The following is a 15,042-nucleotide window of genomic DNA, read 5'->3' as shown; positions in this document are numbered from 1 at the left end:
TGCGCTGTAGTTACTCCATTTCAGACAATGTCATATAAACAAAGAGGTGTCTCTTCAATGGCAAGGATTGGAACTTGCAAGAGTTAGCTCCAAAACATTCCATAGACCTCGTATTTCCAATGTAGTCAGCATTGTCGCCCTAAACGACATAATCCCAAAAGCGGTATTGCGCCAAGCCTAATGCTTCCTCAGGAATAGCACCAGCCATCCCAGGAGCCTATAACCCAGGGTAATGACTAGCATGTATCCTACATATTTCCCGACATCGCCAGTTTTGTATCCGTAGTTATGAAGAACGGCATTGCCGTCGATCAAACATTGATCCTCCAGAGCGCTAGGGTAAATGCAGCGACAATCCGACCCGCAGCTGTAATTTCGACCTCCAAACTCATTCACCATCATGCCTCTGAAAACATAGGCTTGGTAGTCGATAGGATGGAACACGTATCTCCAAAACACATTCAATGCCTCAGGTTGGACCATAAACCCATTGACGGACATCCATAGGCCATTAGCGAATGCGGTTGCTGCCAATGCGACAACAAATATGGGCACAAGCGAGGACAGGAGCACGACCAATGACTCAGCAGCCAGCAGATCGAGGAACAGCCAAATAACCCATACCCAGAATCCCTCGCCGGTGCTGCGGAAGTTCGACAGCCAGTATGCGACGATTGAAAAAAGAACCGCAATCACGAAGAGATAGGGTATGCCAATGATGAAATTCGCGACCATGAATGCCGTGGGGCCATACAATCCGTTCGCGCGTTCTCGTGTGAATATTTGGAGATCTTCCAGAAATGCGGGGATGTATGCGACGGCCATGAAGGACATGAAGGCTCCGCCGAAGAAAATCGCATTGATGAAGGCGCCGATGTTGGCCTGGGTTGGCTCCAGTCGCAACCAAACCGTACCCATCATAATTGCGAGTCCAAGATACATGGCAATGCGTATGCCATAGGCCACGATATCCCGGTAACTTTTGATAAAGGAGCGATGGATGAGCGTCACTGGAGTCAGGAAACGATTGCTAGATTCGTCGCTGATGTGCTCGGGTATTCCATCCTGGGATGCCTGGCTCGTGGCAATCGCGTTTTGGACTTCTGAGGCTTGAACGGATGCTGACCACGAAGACTGAAGTTCGGAAAGAACTTCAAGTGCGGATGTTTGACCGTACGAAAAGTCAGTGTTGACCAGCTGAATCACATACTCTGCTGGGTTGGTGTAGAGCGGAATTGCATGTCCAAGGGAGGCGAAATAATCCACCATGCGTGCAATGGGGCCATTATAAACAGTCTTACCGCCCGAGAGCAGAAGTAGTGAATCGAAGAGCTCGAACGTCGCAGTAGACGGCTGGTGAATGGAGGCGATAACGATAATCTTCAATTTGCAATTGTCAGCCTTGCCCAGCTATAATTTTAGCCTGATCGCTGGTGCTTACGTTATAATCCTTCGCGATTCCCTTTACGAACTTCATAACCTCGAAGCTGGCGGTCGAGTCCAATCCGCTTGTTGGTTCATCTAGGAATAGTATCTTCGGCGAGGTTATCAAATGCGCTGCGACGCTGACCCTTCTCTTCTGGCCTCCAGACAAGCCTTTCCGAATGGGTGTCCCGATCAAAGTGTTCTTTTGCTCGGTTAAACCGAGAGCGCCGACCAGGGACGTGATTGTCGCCATTCTTTCAGCTTTGCTGACGCCGCTGTGGTTGCTGTCAGCACTGAATCACTGCGCCCCAGCTGTCCATGAGCTGGGTTTTTTGCTTACTGACCCTGGCAGTGATAATCGAGCTGCAAAATTCAACGTCTCGTACACAGTCAAAGACCCGATGAGAGCATCTTCTTGTTCAACGAATGCGCTGGTTTTGCGAAATGCGTCTAATGAGGTCTCGGAACCGTTGAGGTTTATGGATTTTTGGACGTTGGCATTAAGTGATGCTTCACGATGAGCAAGGACATTGAGAAGAGTAGTCTTGCCTGAACCACTGTAAATAATTAGAACATTGGCAGGAATTGAGAACAGTAGAGCAAGAAAAACGTACCTTGGTCCCATAATCGCTACCATATCTCCTTTTATTGACAGTTAGATAAGGAAACAAATAAGCACAGCCAACGTACCTCCACTGGCAATGCCACTTATACTCGAGAGTATCTCTTTGGGCGAACCATCATGGCGGTCATTGACTGTGACCGTGATATCCTTCCAACTCAGAGTTTTGATCGAAGTATTTCGGAGATGCGTGTATTCGGAAAAGGAGTTTTTCTCGAGGTCTTCCGATTCCTTGCCCATATTGCGATCACTCTTGAAGAAGGCTGAAAAAACAAATAGCTTGACTTTATTGAGTATCATTAAGTTGTGTTTTGATTATAGAGAAATAGATTTCATTGGGGATGCCGCTGAACCTTTATTGATAATGACTGCGCAGACTAACACATTTGCTCCTGCACGGACTTACCCATTTGCCTTCCTGCACGTCTCACTACGCCCCAGGTCCCAAGACGCCGAACAGGCAGCATCTGCCTCGGCGAATGGGGCGTTACGTTGAATACTCGTATTTGTTGGTACTATTGGGATAAATTTTTGACCAGTCGCACGGGAGCGTAGCGATGAGCCGGCGCAGCGACTATGCTCTTTGCCAACCGAGTTCCTCGAAGTCAGCACCTTAATTCTAGCGCTGATCGAAGTCGCCGAATATCACAACACTGCCAACCTGCAAGAATGTAAATCATACTTCCCTCGATAATTCGATTTACGGACTCGATGCTGTCAATTCAATACTGTATTGACATTTCCCAGTGAGGCCAATCAAAACCTGGTTGATGATGAACTCTTCTCGCCAACGTGTCGTGGAAACCAATCTTCGATTTTATGTTTCTTCTGTCCCCACTCGCTTTGATGCTATGCTTTCGATGCCAGTCCATTGTGTGCAATCTCTTTATGATACTAGCTGACATTGGAAGGGCTGACGAATTGATCATATGCGCTTTCCCTAACATTGGTATAAACAGTATCAACCATCTTCCCATCAATTAATTGCACACGCGTAATTAGCTGTACGACGAGTGAAAGCAAGTTGCTTTCAGTTTTCTATACTCTCATTCACGGTCAAATGGAGTAGTAGGCCGCTAGTGTAAGGTTAATCCAATGCACCGCCTTACCATATTTGTCGGGTTTATCAGATGAACTACAAAGTTAGGTCGCCGATGTGTGATTTTATCGGTGACATCGGGCTCCCCAAAGTTGTAGCGTATGACCGACTCAATGTAGTACTTATAGGTAAATGAAAACGCTACGGCGTTTAAGAGTACTTCAAAAACCTCAATTTCGGCCATAACAAAGCTAACTCATGTCGGGACCTTCATAGGTAAAGACCATGACTTCGATGCACTACTATAGGAATGCAATCGCCACCATTGCTGGTGTAGGGTTCGGTGTTCAGAGACACTAAGTACAGGTTCTGGGGCGTGGCTGATTCTCTGCCCTAGCACATTTCGAAATGACAATGGATGTGTCGATTTTGACGGAATCATAGACATGGGTTTTTCGAAAGAGTAAAGCGTAACCACGTGCTCAAATGAGCCCTCATAGCTAGTAAAAGCTACCAAACTCTATAATCGTCAGTGTTCATTTGAGTTCTTGTGACGTCACCTACGGACAATGAACACCCCGCCTTTCGCCACAAAATTATGGATGCTGCATCACCAACTCCGAACCGCTAAAGGATTCTAGGGAATTAAATCAGAAGGCCTACTTCGTCGAAAATAAATGGCTGAGATATCTTCACCAGCCCTGACAGCCGTCATCTGTACGCTGGAACACCGAGCATGGGCCGCGTTATGCTCCTCTGGAGCTGAACTTCTCCCACTACTTTCCTCCAACCCCGTCATGATATTCCCCGGAGACAACGTCTTTACCGCGGCATCGTCTCCAACACTAGAACAGATGCTCACAAACGCATCTTACAAGCCCTGGAAGAACTACACACTTAGCCACGACGAGGTTATCCCACTCGGCGAATCGAGTGCATTGATCTATTACCGCGTGGAGGCCACCAGAGATGATGCAACTTTCCGAGCAATTTGCTCGAGTGTTTGGTTGAGGGAAGGAGATAGCGCCCAGGATTGGAAGATGGTCAGCCATCAACAGACTCTTTTCTAAATTGTCTTCATCCTGGATGGGTTTCGAGGCTTGAATTCTCAGGTCCATACCCGCATTCGTGGTCGAACTCGTCCTTTGTCTATCGTAATTGGAACGGAATGTAGCCGAATGATTTGGCACAAACTGAACACACGAAATTGTTGAATCTTGTTATTATGATATTCGTTCGATATTATTTACTATGCGTGCGTGGGTGGTTTGTTGCTGTTCTTGGCGGAGCAAGGCAATTGTATCTTATCATCGTTGTTGTCTTGGTTCCATCCTCTTTGGCCTCTCTTATTGCCTAGCTAGTCGGTGTCATCATGGATCCTATGATATCGAACCGGGAAACACCTAAAGAAGTCGCCAACGATCTCGAAGCTAGAGTTCAAGGGTTCTGCTACCTTCTCCATACTCTTCCGTCGCTGCTCCTGTTTGTAATACATTGGGTGGAACTGGTATATTGCCGTCGAATGTTTTTGGGCGAAAGGGACGCGGTACGTCTAGATAGGCCACAGGAGGACAACACTAATTGTGACCGGCATGTTTGTTTTAACATTGTGCTCGCCTTGAATGCTTGATGCTCCTTGTGACTTCTTGTGTAGTAATTTTACCTGGCCTTGTTGGATTCCAACACCGGTCAGTCAGAAGACATGACACACAGTCGCTTGTATCGTTCTCGATTATTGGCAACGGAAGGGACAGGGCCGCAGTGCCTATGATTTTGCTCGTTCATGATGGTGAATGAAGGTCTGCTGCGAGACATCTGTCAGGATATATCAATTGGAACCTTTGATGACAGTCATAGTCACCAAGTGTAGGCATACTCATTTATAGTGATCGCGCAGAAATGTGACGCGCGACCCTAGGTGCGGCATTTCATTCTAGTGATGTGCTGGTGAAAACAAATATTCGAGGACCGTGCTTAGAGGTTTAGAGTAAAGTGAGGAGTAAGAGGTGAGCGAAGCCACTGGCACAGATCATATGTTAGGCATGAATCTGTATTTGGTGCAGTGAGCAAAAATGATTTCTTTGGGTGAGTAGTTATCACTAATTTGTCTCCAGGAGTAGTCATTGTGTAGGCAGAGAGTCTGTTCCCACACATAATTAGCTAACACTGCCCAAAATCAGGTGAAATAGGTTTTGCACAATGCTACCAATCGCACCGAAAAGCGAGAAAACATCGCTCGGATGAAGGCTCCTGCGTTACACCAGCAGATTCACTTTTCCTGTCCCCAGACCTTCCGACCTGGTAATAAACCCCCAGTCTCCCAATTCGATTTTCACTTCCCCCATATCCGTCTACCAACTACAACCCTTTTACCCACACAACCTCCATTATCTTACAACCTATCCTGCGCAAACACGTTGTGCGATGCGGTTCTCTGCGATTGCCGCGGTTCTTGCCGGGCAATTCGTGGTGGGCTACAGCTCTCCCCCCGCTGCGACTGAGGCTTCGGAGGCCGTCATCGAGCCGGTACACAACGATTCACACGTCGGTGTGATCCCAATCCTCGATGTTGGTCTCCTCTACAATCTAGGCCAGTCCTCGAACAATGTCTCCACTGGCCTGGTGTTTGGACCCGACCCTGAACCTGGGCAAATACAATGCGGACCCGACAAAGAGTGTATCGATCAATCTTGCTGTAACTCTGATGGCAAGTGCGGTTTCCAAGAGGTTCACTGTCGTCCCAAGGCTCCAAAAAAGTGTCTTTCAAATTGCGATGCTAAGGTAAGTCACACGATTCCCTTCTTTTTTGATTAATTCGAAAGCTAACAAACGAACTAGGCCATGTGTGGTGTCGACTCTAAGGACGGTAAGAAGAAGTGCGGTCTCAACCTGTGTTGTTCGTACTACGGCTGGTGTGGAACCAACACAACTCATTGCGGCAACAAAGATGAACACGGATTTGATACGCCATGTCAAAAGGGTTTTGGTAAATGCGAACTGGTAAAGCCACCGTCATGCGGCAAGGACAGCGGCTCGGCCTCCAATGGCCGGCGCATCGCATACTATCAGTCCTGGAATACTCGTCAACGACCGTGTAACCGTATCTGGCCCGATCAGATCAACACTGCTGGTCTCACACACATGAATTTCGCCTTTGCTTCCATCGATCCGGAAACCTTTCGGATTCGGCCAATGCACCCTGACGATGTTGACCTTTATCGTAGGTTCACCGCCTTGCAGTCTCCGAAGCTTCAAACCTGGATCGCTGTTGGAGGCTGGGATTTTAGTGATGTTGGTCCTACCCACGAAACGTGGTCAAAGATGGCAAGCACAAAGGAAAATCGGGCCGCTTTCGTCGACTCTGCTCTTCAGTTCATGAAGGAGTATGGCTTCCAAGGACTCGACATCGATTGGGAATATCCAGTTGCCGCAGATCGTGGTGGCTCCGAAGGCGATACCGCCAATCTTGTCAGCCTGGTTATCGAGCTGCGAAAGACATTTGGTAAATCGTTTGGTCTCTCCAGTATCCTTGCGCCCGACTTCTGGTACCTCAGCAATATGGACCCGAAAGCTATGGAGGCTCAGGTCGACTGGTTTAACTTCATGGCTTACGACTTACATGGTGCATGGGACCAAAATACACCAGGCCTTGGTAACAAGATCCGTCCCCACACTGATCTTCGGGAAATCGAGAAGGATCTACTTCCTCTCTGGTACAATGAACTCAATCCCAAGAAGGTAAACCTAGGTGTCGCCTATTATGGACGTGGTTATACGGCTTCCGATAAGAAGTGTCTCCAATTCGGTTGCGAATTCTCCGGCCCCAGCGCCGCCAGCAATTGCACGAAGGCACCGGGACTCCTGAGCAATCATGAAATCAGTCGACTAATCAAGGACAAGAATCTGAAGCCTGAGCTTATGAAGGATGCTGCCGTAAAGCAAATTGCTTGGGACGACCAGTGGATTGGTTACGACGATGATGAAACTCACAACATGAAGCTAGCCCACGCCAATGAACGATGCCTAGGTGGCTCATTCATTTGGTCGATTGATTTCGGTTCCGGATCAGGAACTGGCGATGTTCCGGACCTCCCAGGTGGCGGTAACAACAATTTCACGGAGGACCCAACTGCAACCGATGTCTATGTTCCACCTGGCGTCTGGTGGCAGTCTCAACCGACAGTGCAGTGCATCCCACCCTGCACTCTTGTACTTCCTCCATACACTTTGGACGAGATGACTACAATCTCGTGGCCCCTTGTCACGACTACTCTGGTCTCGTATGAGGGTGGTACTACCTCGACTGTGACTTCAACTTATGAGACTCTAGACAATGGTGTCCCCACAAAGGGGACTGTCACATTTTTGACAGTTGGTAATGCGTCGCCTAAGACTATTACTACTACCCTTACAGTGCCTCCGATCACAACGAACAAGATTGAGTTCTGGCCGGTTTCCGTTGAGCAATCTGATATGGGTCCTAACATCACATTTGCCCCTCAACCTCGAGTCTTCCCACCGCCGGTTCCATTGACAATGACACCTTGTCTGTTCACATTTCTACCGGCACAGTATCCACATACCTTCACGCCTACTGCAACCTCTTCTCTTGTGGATGACATTCCTACAGTCTGCGTTACCGACACATACGTACTGTCACACTACCCACAACCGACTATTGGCGTGCCCCTTCCAAAGGATCCACGCAAGAGCTGTACTCACGACTGGTGCGAAGGGCCTCCTACGGCCACGGTTACTTGCAATTCCTTTTGGTGCTTCACTCCAACTGCCACGTCCAGTTCGACTCCGTTATCTTACCGATTCCCGTCAACGATTACCTTTTTCCCAGATCCACCTTCTGAGACATGCACACAAGGCTGCGGTGATAAACACTGTGCTCTTTTCGGATGTCCAGGTGGGAGGACGAAGGGCGGAGGTGGAGGCGGCGGAGGCGGTGGTGGTGGATGTCATCCTGTATTCCCAAGAATCGGTTGTGGATGTGGTCCTCTTGGTCTTCCTTTTCCATGCGGCTCCGGACGGGGTGGCGGTGGTGGAGGCGGTCGATGCATTCTGCCCGGATTCTGCGATCCACATGGCACGAACACTTGCGGTATTTCAGGATGTGGTGGAGGTTGTGGTATTCATGGCTGCGGTGGTGGCTGTGGTATCCAAGGCTGCGGTGGTGACTGTATCGGTGGCACATGCAACCCATGCTCCCTCTCTGAATGTGGTGGCGCTGGATGCAAAAACCAGCAATGCGGTCCCAATCCACCAGCAGGTTCTTGTAAGGACGGCCCTTGCCCACCAAATCCAACCGGCGGCGACCCCAATAAGCCTAAATGTGAAGAGGACAAGAAGACTACTGTCACCGACTACTGGGTTTCCTGCACCAAGTTCAACCCAACTTCTTCATCCTGCACTACCACAAAGTCAATTACACTCACTGGATGCGGTCTTCTACCGACGACAACGACAACCAAGAAGGGCGGTAGCTGCACAAAGGGCACGTTGAATCTTGACGATGACCAGGGAGACGATCAGAACGACGTACCTTCAATTCCATCTTCGATCCTGACGTCTTTGTCGCGAACTCGGACGAAGAATGTTCCATCTTCAACCCCAGCATCCCAGACGCCAACACCGACTTCTCAACCTCCTTCATCTACGCCGAAGCCGTCCCCGACATCACAGAAGCCAACTCCTACGTCAGATCCGCTTAAGTGTGATGCAAATGGGTGTGGATGCTGCAACAACTACTATCACAATTGCCTTCAGAAGAACTGTTTTGACCCCTTGTCTGCTGACTGCATCAATCATTGCGTTGGAATGATGTGCTTTGGTTTTGACTCTCCATCCGAATGTCTTGTCGGTGGGCGCTGCGCCTCGCAATCTTGCCCGAAGTCTCCTCCCAGGTGCGAGGGGACTTGTCATTGCTGCAACGATTTCTATCAGAGGTGTCTCCGCGACAACTGCAAGGACCCATTGTCTGCCGACTGCATCAATTACTGTGTTGGACAGATGTGCGATAGCCCTAAATCACCAGAGATTTGTCATACCGGCAACGAGTGCGGCAACAGGATGGATATCTGTCCCAAGAAGAAGATCACAAACAAGTGGAGGATCCGAATTCATCAGGCTATGGAGTATGAGTGGTCTGCCCTTCGGTGGACTCTCATCGACAGCAACGGTGAAGAAGCTGGTCAAGGACAAGGCACTCCGATCGAATCGAACCGTAAAGAGAAGGACAGGAGTCTGTCTCACAAAGTCGAGGTCAAGGTCCGAGACCCGACCAACAAGGATCGTACCAACGTCGAGTTCACACTTGATTCCAAGTTCGGTAAATGTCGTCCAGTCTGGACTGTCGGTCAATCACATCCCAAAGGCGAGCGTGCTATGGTCAAGCCTTGCAAGGATGAGTTTATAGACAAGTTTAGATGTGATCTTGTCTCGAAAATCGAGTGGAAGGCGAAGAACGCCGGATTCGAGCGATACTTCGAGTGTTGGTTCGAGGACGTCAGCGCCTAGAGAAATGATTTACCATTGAGCAAGATGGCGGAGGAATACACAACAAAATCATAGGAAAAGGGAACAAATGCGACAATAGGTAGACACGTTCGTATAATTAGTGGAGCAGATCGGCCATATGTTGATCTGTACTGCGACAATAGAATGACATCTACATTCATCTTAGAAGTGCAAGATATTCATGCATTATGCGACTTGATTCAATTGTGGTCTGCCATAGAGATAAAGTTCTCGTATTGCGTTCACGAACAGTGATCGAACACTAAATTCAGTTAGCTCTTTTGTAGGCGCTAAGCCCAAACTAAACATTAGGACCGAAAACGTAGACGACATCGCGTCTTCGCTCGCACTCGCACTCGCTCCCGCACTCCTGCCTCAAACCTACAACATATTGCCAGGTACAATATGCCGCGTCTAGGATCGAAGAAGTCTCGAAATGGATGTCAACAATGCAAGCGAAGACGTATAAAGGTGAGCCATTGCTCTCCTCACAGGGGAGGGGGGGAGTAGGAATTTTCTGACCGAGTATCAGTGCGACGAACAGTCTCCATGTGCGAACTGTATGCGATATGACTTCGAGTGCAGTTTGCTGCAACCTGACCGTGGACTGCCTATAGTTCCGAAGCATACGCAGTTCATAATGGAGGATCCAGCACCAGGTGCACAAACACGTACCAGCTCGGCTCCCCCCCAATCAAGTACTGACGATGCAACTCCTTCTGTTCCATCTCCAACAGTACATGGGTTATCTCATAACATCTGCGACTGGTCAGATACATGGCTGGCGGATCTCGAGCTCATGCATCACTACACAGCACATGCGTACCTCAGTCTGCCAGGATCACCCGCAGCAAAGGAAACTTGGGGATTTTGTGTGCCTCAGGAAGCCTTACAGTTTCCCTTCTTGATGCACTGTATTCTTGCATTCTCGGCGTATCACCTTGCCCACATCAAACCGTCTAGCCAGCGCAAATACAGGTATCTTGCTTCGACTCACCAAGCGGCCGTGTTAGGCGAGTTGAACAAGGTGCTGTTGGAGGTTACAGCGCGTAATTGCCACGCCATCTTCGCCACCGCAAGCATGATCACTTTAAATGCATTTGCAGAGGCAGAGAATGCAACGATGGACAATCTGATGGAGGTCTTTCATTTGTTACGAGGCATGGATACCGTACTCAGTTCCACGGAATCTTTAGTACATAATGGTCCCTTCGCTACTATCTTGAAATCTGATGCCGATACCCCTAGACCTCCGCCACTCTTATCTGCAATGATAGCAGAGCTGCAGGTTGCAGCGGCTACCGTACATGATGATCCGCATGGATCGAAGGCAGCGATGCTCCAGCTCAAGGACGCACTACAGCATGGCATAGACACGTCGAGACATGCAGCTTTTCGGGCGACGGTCTATTGGCCGATCAAGCTTAATTCTGCCTTCATCGAGCTCCTAAAGAGCAAGGAGAATGATTCTGCAAACGAGGTCTTAGAGTACTACCTCAAAGTTCTGGAGTTGGCGGGCACAGACTGGTGGTGGCTATCTGGATGGAGGAATTTCGCTCGATGATCATTGTTAAGAATGACAATGGTATCATATTTCGCAATGATGCACCGCATCTCTGATCCGACGCTTGTACAGTACATCGGTTCCAGTACGCAATTTTCGACCAAGTACCTTCAGGACTATGTTATTAGGCCTGGCGAATGGCGATTTGGGTATTCCAAGATACAAGATCTCGAGCGAGCTGGACTATTAGATTCCACCGTCTCTCATCATCCGTATTGTCGTTATTGAGGCTGTTGAGTTCTGTACCAGGCTGCTTGAAGACCTTCTCTACTTCAAGCCGTTTATCGCTTTCGGTGTAGCCTGTGCTGACTTTCTTGAAAGCTTCCTTCATTGCATCGAATTGTTTGATGGCACGGAGAGACTCGACGTTAGGTGCCGTAGTTGTTACTGCCCCTTGACTCTTCACGTGGTTGTGCAGCGCTCCTAGTCTGACACATTGTATAATAAGTGCCGCAAGACCAGCAGCCAAAGCTGTTGCCACGGACGATCCCGTCTTCGGAATATCATCCTCTTCTGATATCTTATCTCCCTCACGTAGCATGACGTTGTGACCAGGAAGGATAAAGTCAACCTGGTCTGAATTGCCGGCCCATCCATACATACTGCCGTCCGCTTTCGCAGCTCCGATCTTGAACATATGGGGAATTGGACGGCCGAATGGGTAGAATGAAGTCATTGACTGTCGACTTGATGCGCCAACATCCGGGGCAGAGCAGAAGAGCATTGTATTGTTCTTCTGCGCCCTTTCCAGAGCGCTCTGAAGGCGCTTGAGGTGCGCGTTGCTTTCGGCAGCTTTCTCTTCGTCATCACTTCTTTGGATCGTCCACGACATTGATATAATATCGAATCCACGATCCACAGCGAACTCGACCGCCTGGAAAACAATCAGTTTTAGTAGTTGACGGTAACTAGAATTTCCACTCACATCTGCGGCACTTTTGGCCGTGAAATTAGCTGGAACGCCAGGTTCTTTCCTAATGGTATCCAACTTGCACACATAGATTTTTACATTTGGACACACACGTTGGATCATGTATGCCATGCAAGTACCATGTCCAGTTGTTGAGCCATAAAAGGGTTCAGGTGCTCCCAGCACATCCTGATCCCCATAACCGCTATCAAAACTCTTACCTTTCGCCAGCTTGTCAGCAAGAGCTCGATGCATGAAACTCACGCCGTCATCGATTAGAGCAACGGTAACATCTTTTAGGAGGTCTTCAGGAAGATTCGAAATCTTTGTTAAATCGGCCGGAAGGTCTTTCAGCGGGTTCCACCTCACTAGGCCATCTGCAAAATTATCCATGACGGAGAGCCATTGGTGGGTATCCATGAGACTACCAGGATCTCTGCCCTTGCCTTGTTTCGATATTCTTCCTTTGCCTTTGGGATCATATTGCGGATCTTGTTTATATTCAGTAACGGTTATGCGCCCTAGTTCGAGTTTTTCACGTTCTCTTTGCAACCTTCTTTTGAACTCTTTTATGTTAGCCTCCCGGCGCGCTGTCGAATCAAGGCCGGCCTAAATGGACATAATTAGCATGCAGAATCTCTACGGAAATTGCTAGTAGTCATGTACCTTAAAGTCATGGAGATGAATATTCTTCAGCTTCGGAAGTCTCACTAAGCCGTCTGATTCACTCCAAGCACGGAGTATAGCATTGTTGCCACTCCACCAGAGATGGATCTCTCCTAGGTTCTTTGAATTTTTATGGCACGCGTCGTATATTGCTTGCGGACAAAGATCGCATTTCCTCCAATCCAGAATCTCGATATCAAACTGTTTCAGAGATTCTTCAATCGTAACGTCGCTGTGCGGTATACCTTCTCTGTCTTCGACGCTGACTTTGATGATGTTCCTGACTCCTTTCTTGTACAGCCAGTTGAAAAAGGGTTGGACATCTTTACGACCGGTACCGTCACTATCCGGTCTAATGTTTCTTTGCCTTACTGGCGGGCGCTCGAGCTCAAGTTTCCTAAAGTCAACGTACAGGAGTACATCGTCGAACTCGAATCCATTGTAACTGTGTTCGAAATCTTCAAAGCTGACCTTTTCTCCATCTTTCAACCGATAAGGTGGAAAGTTGAAACAAATATGTTTGTCTGAGGTAGAGAATTAGGAATCACTTCAATCTGAGCTATATCACTAGACATACCTTCAGCGTTTTGACCATACAGGAATTCAATCGCTGAGTCGTGGTTTCTCTGGATAGCTGCCCTAGTCTTTCTTTCTTTCCGCTCAGTTGGCCTGAAAGTGGTCCGAAAGTAGTGGAGTTTCAATTCTTTTGCTACCAGATTTGCCACGTCCTTAGAGGGTACATTCTTCGAAGTTCGACTCGTGCCAGAAGCCTTCGTCTTTTTGGTGGTCGACGACGGGGCGCGTTCGGGTTCACCGGCGACCTTTTTCGGCTCTTGTTGCACAACCGTCATCCTTCTAGACGACTCTTGGTTCCCTGAATCTCGCTTCATTTCTGGCGGAAAATCCCTGAATGGATCATCGGCGCTGTTCTGGAGGAAGTATTTGCGAGCCTCGAGCGATTGCTGTGAGTATACTTCCGTTTGTCTATTTGGGAAAGCAGATGTTCTGTCCAACGCAGAGCCTGTTCGTTGTATAGGCCGGATAGAACTCCTATCATCACGAGTTGGCCCTCGATCATCACGACGGCCCCTCTCCCTATCCAAAGCTTCCACATCGCGAGACGATCGCGTTCTACTACTCGTTGAATCGGCATTTCGTTTACTTCGTTCCTTATCGTCGACTCTAGGCTTTTGAGTTACTGCTTTCCGGGCTTGCCCACCTTCAGATCTCTCCGATCGTCGCTGTTCCTGCTTTTTCTTATCATACTTCTCTCGGGTATCGAGATGATGTCGGTATATGGAAAACTTGTCGGGTTTCTCTGTCACTTGGTCGAAAGCTCTATCGCCGCGCTTAATAAGTGACATGATGATGTCCTTCCGTGCAGGCGTACATCTCTCGTACTCTACAGCTATATGCAGGGGAGTGCGACCACTGCCATCCTGCGATGCAAGAGTATACTCGGAAGCCTGATCAATAAGTTTCTTGGTCTCAGGCACTCGCAAATCTTTTGAAATAGCGACCTGGATGCAATTGTTGATATTGCCGCTATTCAATCGTTTTATTCTGTCGTCTTCGGAAGTAGGGCCAAGCAGAGGCTCCAAATCCTGCTTGGAAATGCCGCTGTCCAGAACGGCATTTATGTACCAGAGCCTTTCGTATATGACTGCGACCAGAAGAGGGTTTCGGTTCACCTCGTCAAGCTCCTGCAGAAGCTGTGGATAAGATTTGACGAGATGTTTCACAAGCCATGGATGCTCTTGCGGCGGGCCTTCATACGCCATTCTGTAAAGCATATTGCGCCGTTCAGTTTTCGACAGATCCTGAGGACGCAGGTATCTGTCATATGATTCCAGAAACGCTCGTTGCTGCTGCTCATCTTTCGCCAACGAAGCGCTTGCTAGTTGGACTTCGATTTCCTTTAATTTTTCATGGAGAATCTCTTCCTGAGCCTTCTGTGCTTCTATCTGTTCCTCTTCCTTGTATGCGTGCTCGTCATCATAATCCTCTTCGTCGTCGTCGGTAATATCATCCGTGTCTGTAGACAGTTCATCATCCTCGTCCTCATAGTCTCCAACGGGACTATAGGGGATGAATTCGCGCTCCATGGGCGCGTCCGCCATGTTGAAGTGTATACAGGCGCAACAGGCTCCCGGACGGCTGTCATGACTGCACGCACGATGTCCTCCACGGGTGTCTTTATTGCAACAATACTGTAAGCGAGACAAGGTGCAGGGAAAGGGCGGGCAGGGGACCAGACCAGGTTAACGAAAGGATTTGGTTGGCAGGATAGG

The 15,042-nt window shown here is 48.7% G+C and overlaps 5 protein-coding genes across 5 annotated transcripts; 3 read left to right on the top strand and 2 right to left on the bottom strand.

Moving 5' to 3' along the window:
- Positions 1–177: 177 nt before the first annotated feature.
- On the bottom strand, positions 178–2,287 carry BU24DRAFT_435185 (ATP transporter; the record flags this gene model as incomplete). Its single annotated transcript, XM_033530071.1, has 5 exons — positions 178–1,380; positions 1,442–1,700; positions 1,770–1,982; positions 2,040–2,067; positions 2,116–2,287. The coding sequence occupies 5 exons, from the start codon at positions 2,285–2,287 to the stop codon at positions 178–180; spliced, it is 1,875 nt and encodes a 624-aa protein (XP_033381166.1).
- Positions 2,288–2,604: 317 nt separating this feature from the next.
- BU24DRAFT_443142 (uncharacterized protein) lies at positions 2,605–4,156 on the top strand (the record flags this gene model as incomplete). The annotated part of the gene is made up of 2 exons (XM_033530570.1): positions 2,605–2,617; positions 3,822–4,156. The coding sequence occupies 2 exons, from the start codon at positions 2,605–2,607 to the stop codon at positions 4,154–4,156; spliced, it is 348 nt and encodes a 115-aa protein (XP_033381165.1).
- A 1,771-nt stretch (positions 4,157–5,927) lies between these two features.
- On the top strand, positions 5,928–7,163 carry BU24DRAFT_316750 (glycoside hydrolase family 18 protein; the record flags this gene model as incomplete). The annotated part of the gene is made up of 1 exon (XM_033522884.1): positions 5,928–7,163. A coding segment is annotated over one exon (1,236 nt), but the record flags the coding sequence as incomplete, so codon positions are not given.
- Positions 7,164–9,841: 2,678 nt separating this feature from the next.
- BU24DRAFT_259431 (uncharacterized protein) lies at positions 9,842–11,237 on the top strand. The gene is made up of 2 exons (XM_033522478.1): positions 9,842–10,082; positions 10,144–11,237. The coding sequence occupies exons 1-2, from the start codon at positions 10,017–10,019 to the stop codon at positions 11,173–11,175; spliced, it is 1,098 nt and encodes a 365-aa protein (XP_033381163.1). The 5' UTR covers positions 9,842–10,016; the 3' UTR covers positions 11,176–11,237.
- A 62-nt stretch (positions 11,238–11,299) lies between these two features.
- On the bottom strand, positions 11,300–14,871 carry BU24DRAFT_465179 (uncharacterized protein; the record flags this gene model as incomplete). The annotated part of the gene is made up of 4 exons (XM_033532255.1): positions 11,300–12,049; positions 12,101–12,694; positions 12,752–13,275; positions 13,329–14,871. The coding sequence occupies 4 exons, from the start codon at positions 14,869–14,871 to the stop codon at positions 11,300–11,302; spliced, it is 3,411 nt and encodes a 1,136-aa protein (XP_033381162.1).
- Positions 14,872–15,042: the final 171 nt, after the last annotated feature.

The sequence above is a fragment of the Aaosphaeria arxii genome (genome assembly GCF_010015735.1).
Source record: "Aaosphaeria arxii CBS 175.79 unplaced genomic scaffold BU24scaffold_7, whole genome shotgun sequence".
NCBI classification, from domain to species: Eukaryota; Fungi; Ascomycota; class Dothideomycetes; order Pleosporales; genus Aaosphaeria; species Aaosphaeria arxii.
This window is presented reverse-complemented; position numbering and strand designations above follow the sequence as displayed.

Excerpts from the sequence above, each read along its gene's own strand:
- BU24DRAFT_259431 (XM_033522478.1), top strand. The coding sequence starts at position 10,017 with ATGCCGCGTCTAGGATCGAAGAAGTCTCGAAATGGATGTCAACAATGC. Across the intron at positions 10,083-10,143 it reads GCAAGCGAAGACGTATAAAG|TGCGACGAACAGTCTCCATG; the intron begins GTGAGCCATTGC and ends ACCGAGTATCAG.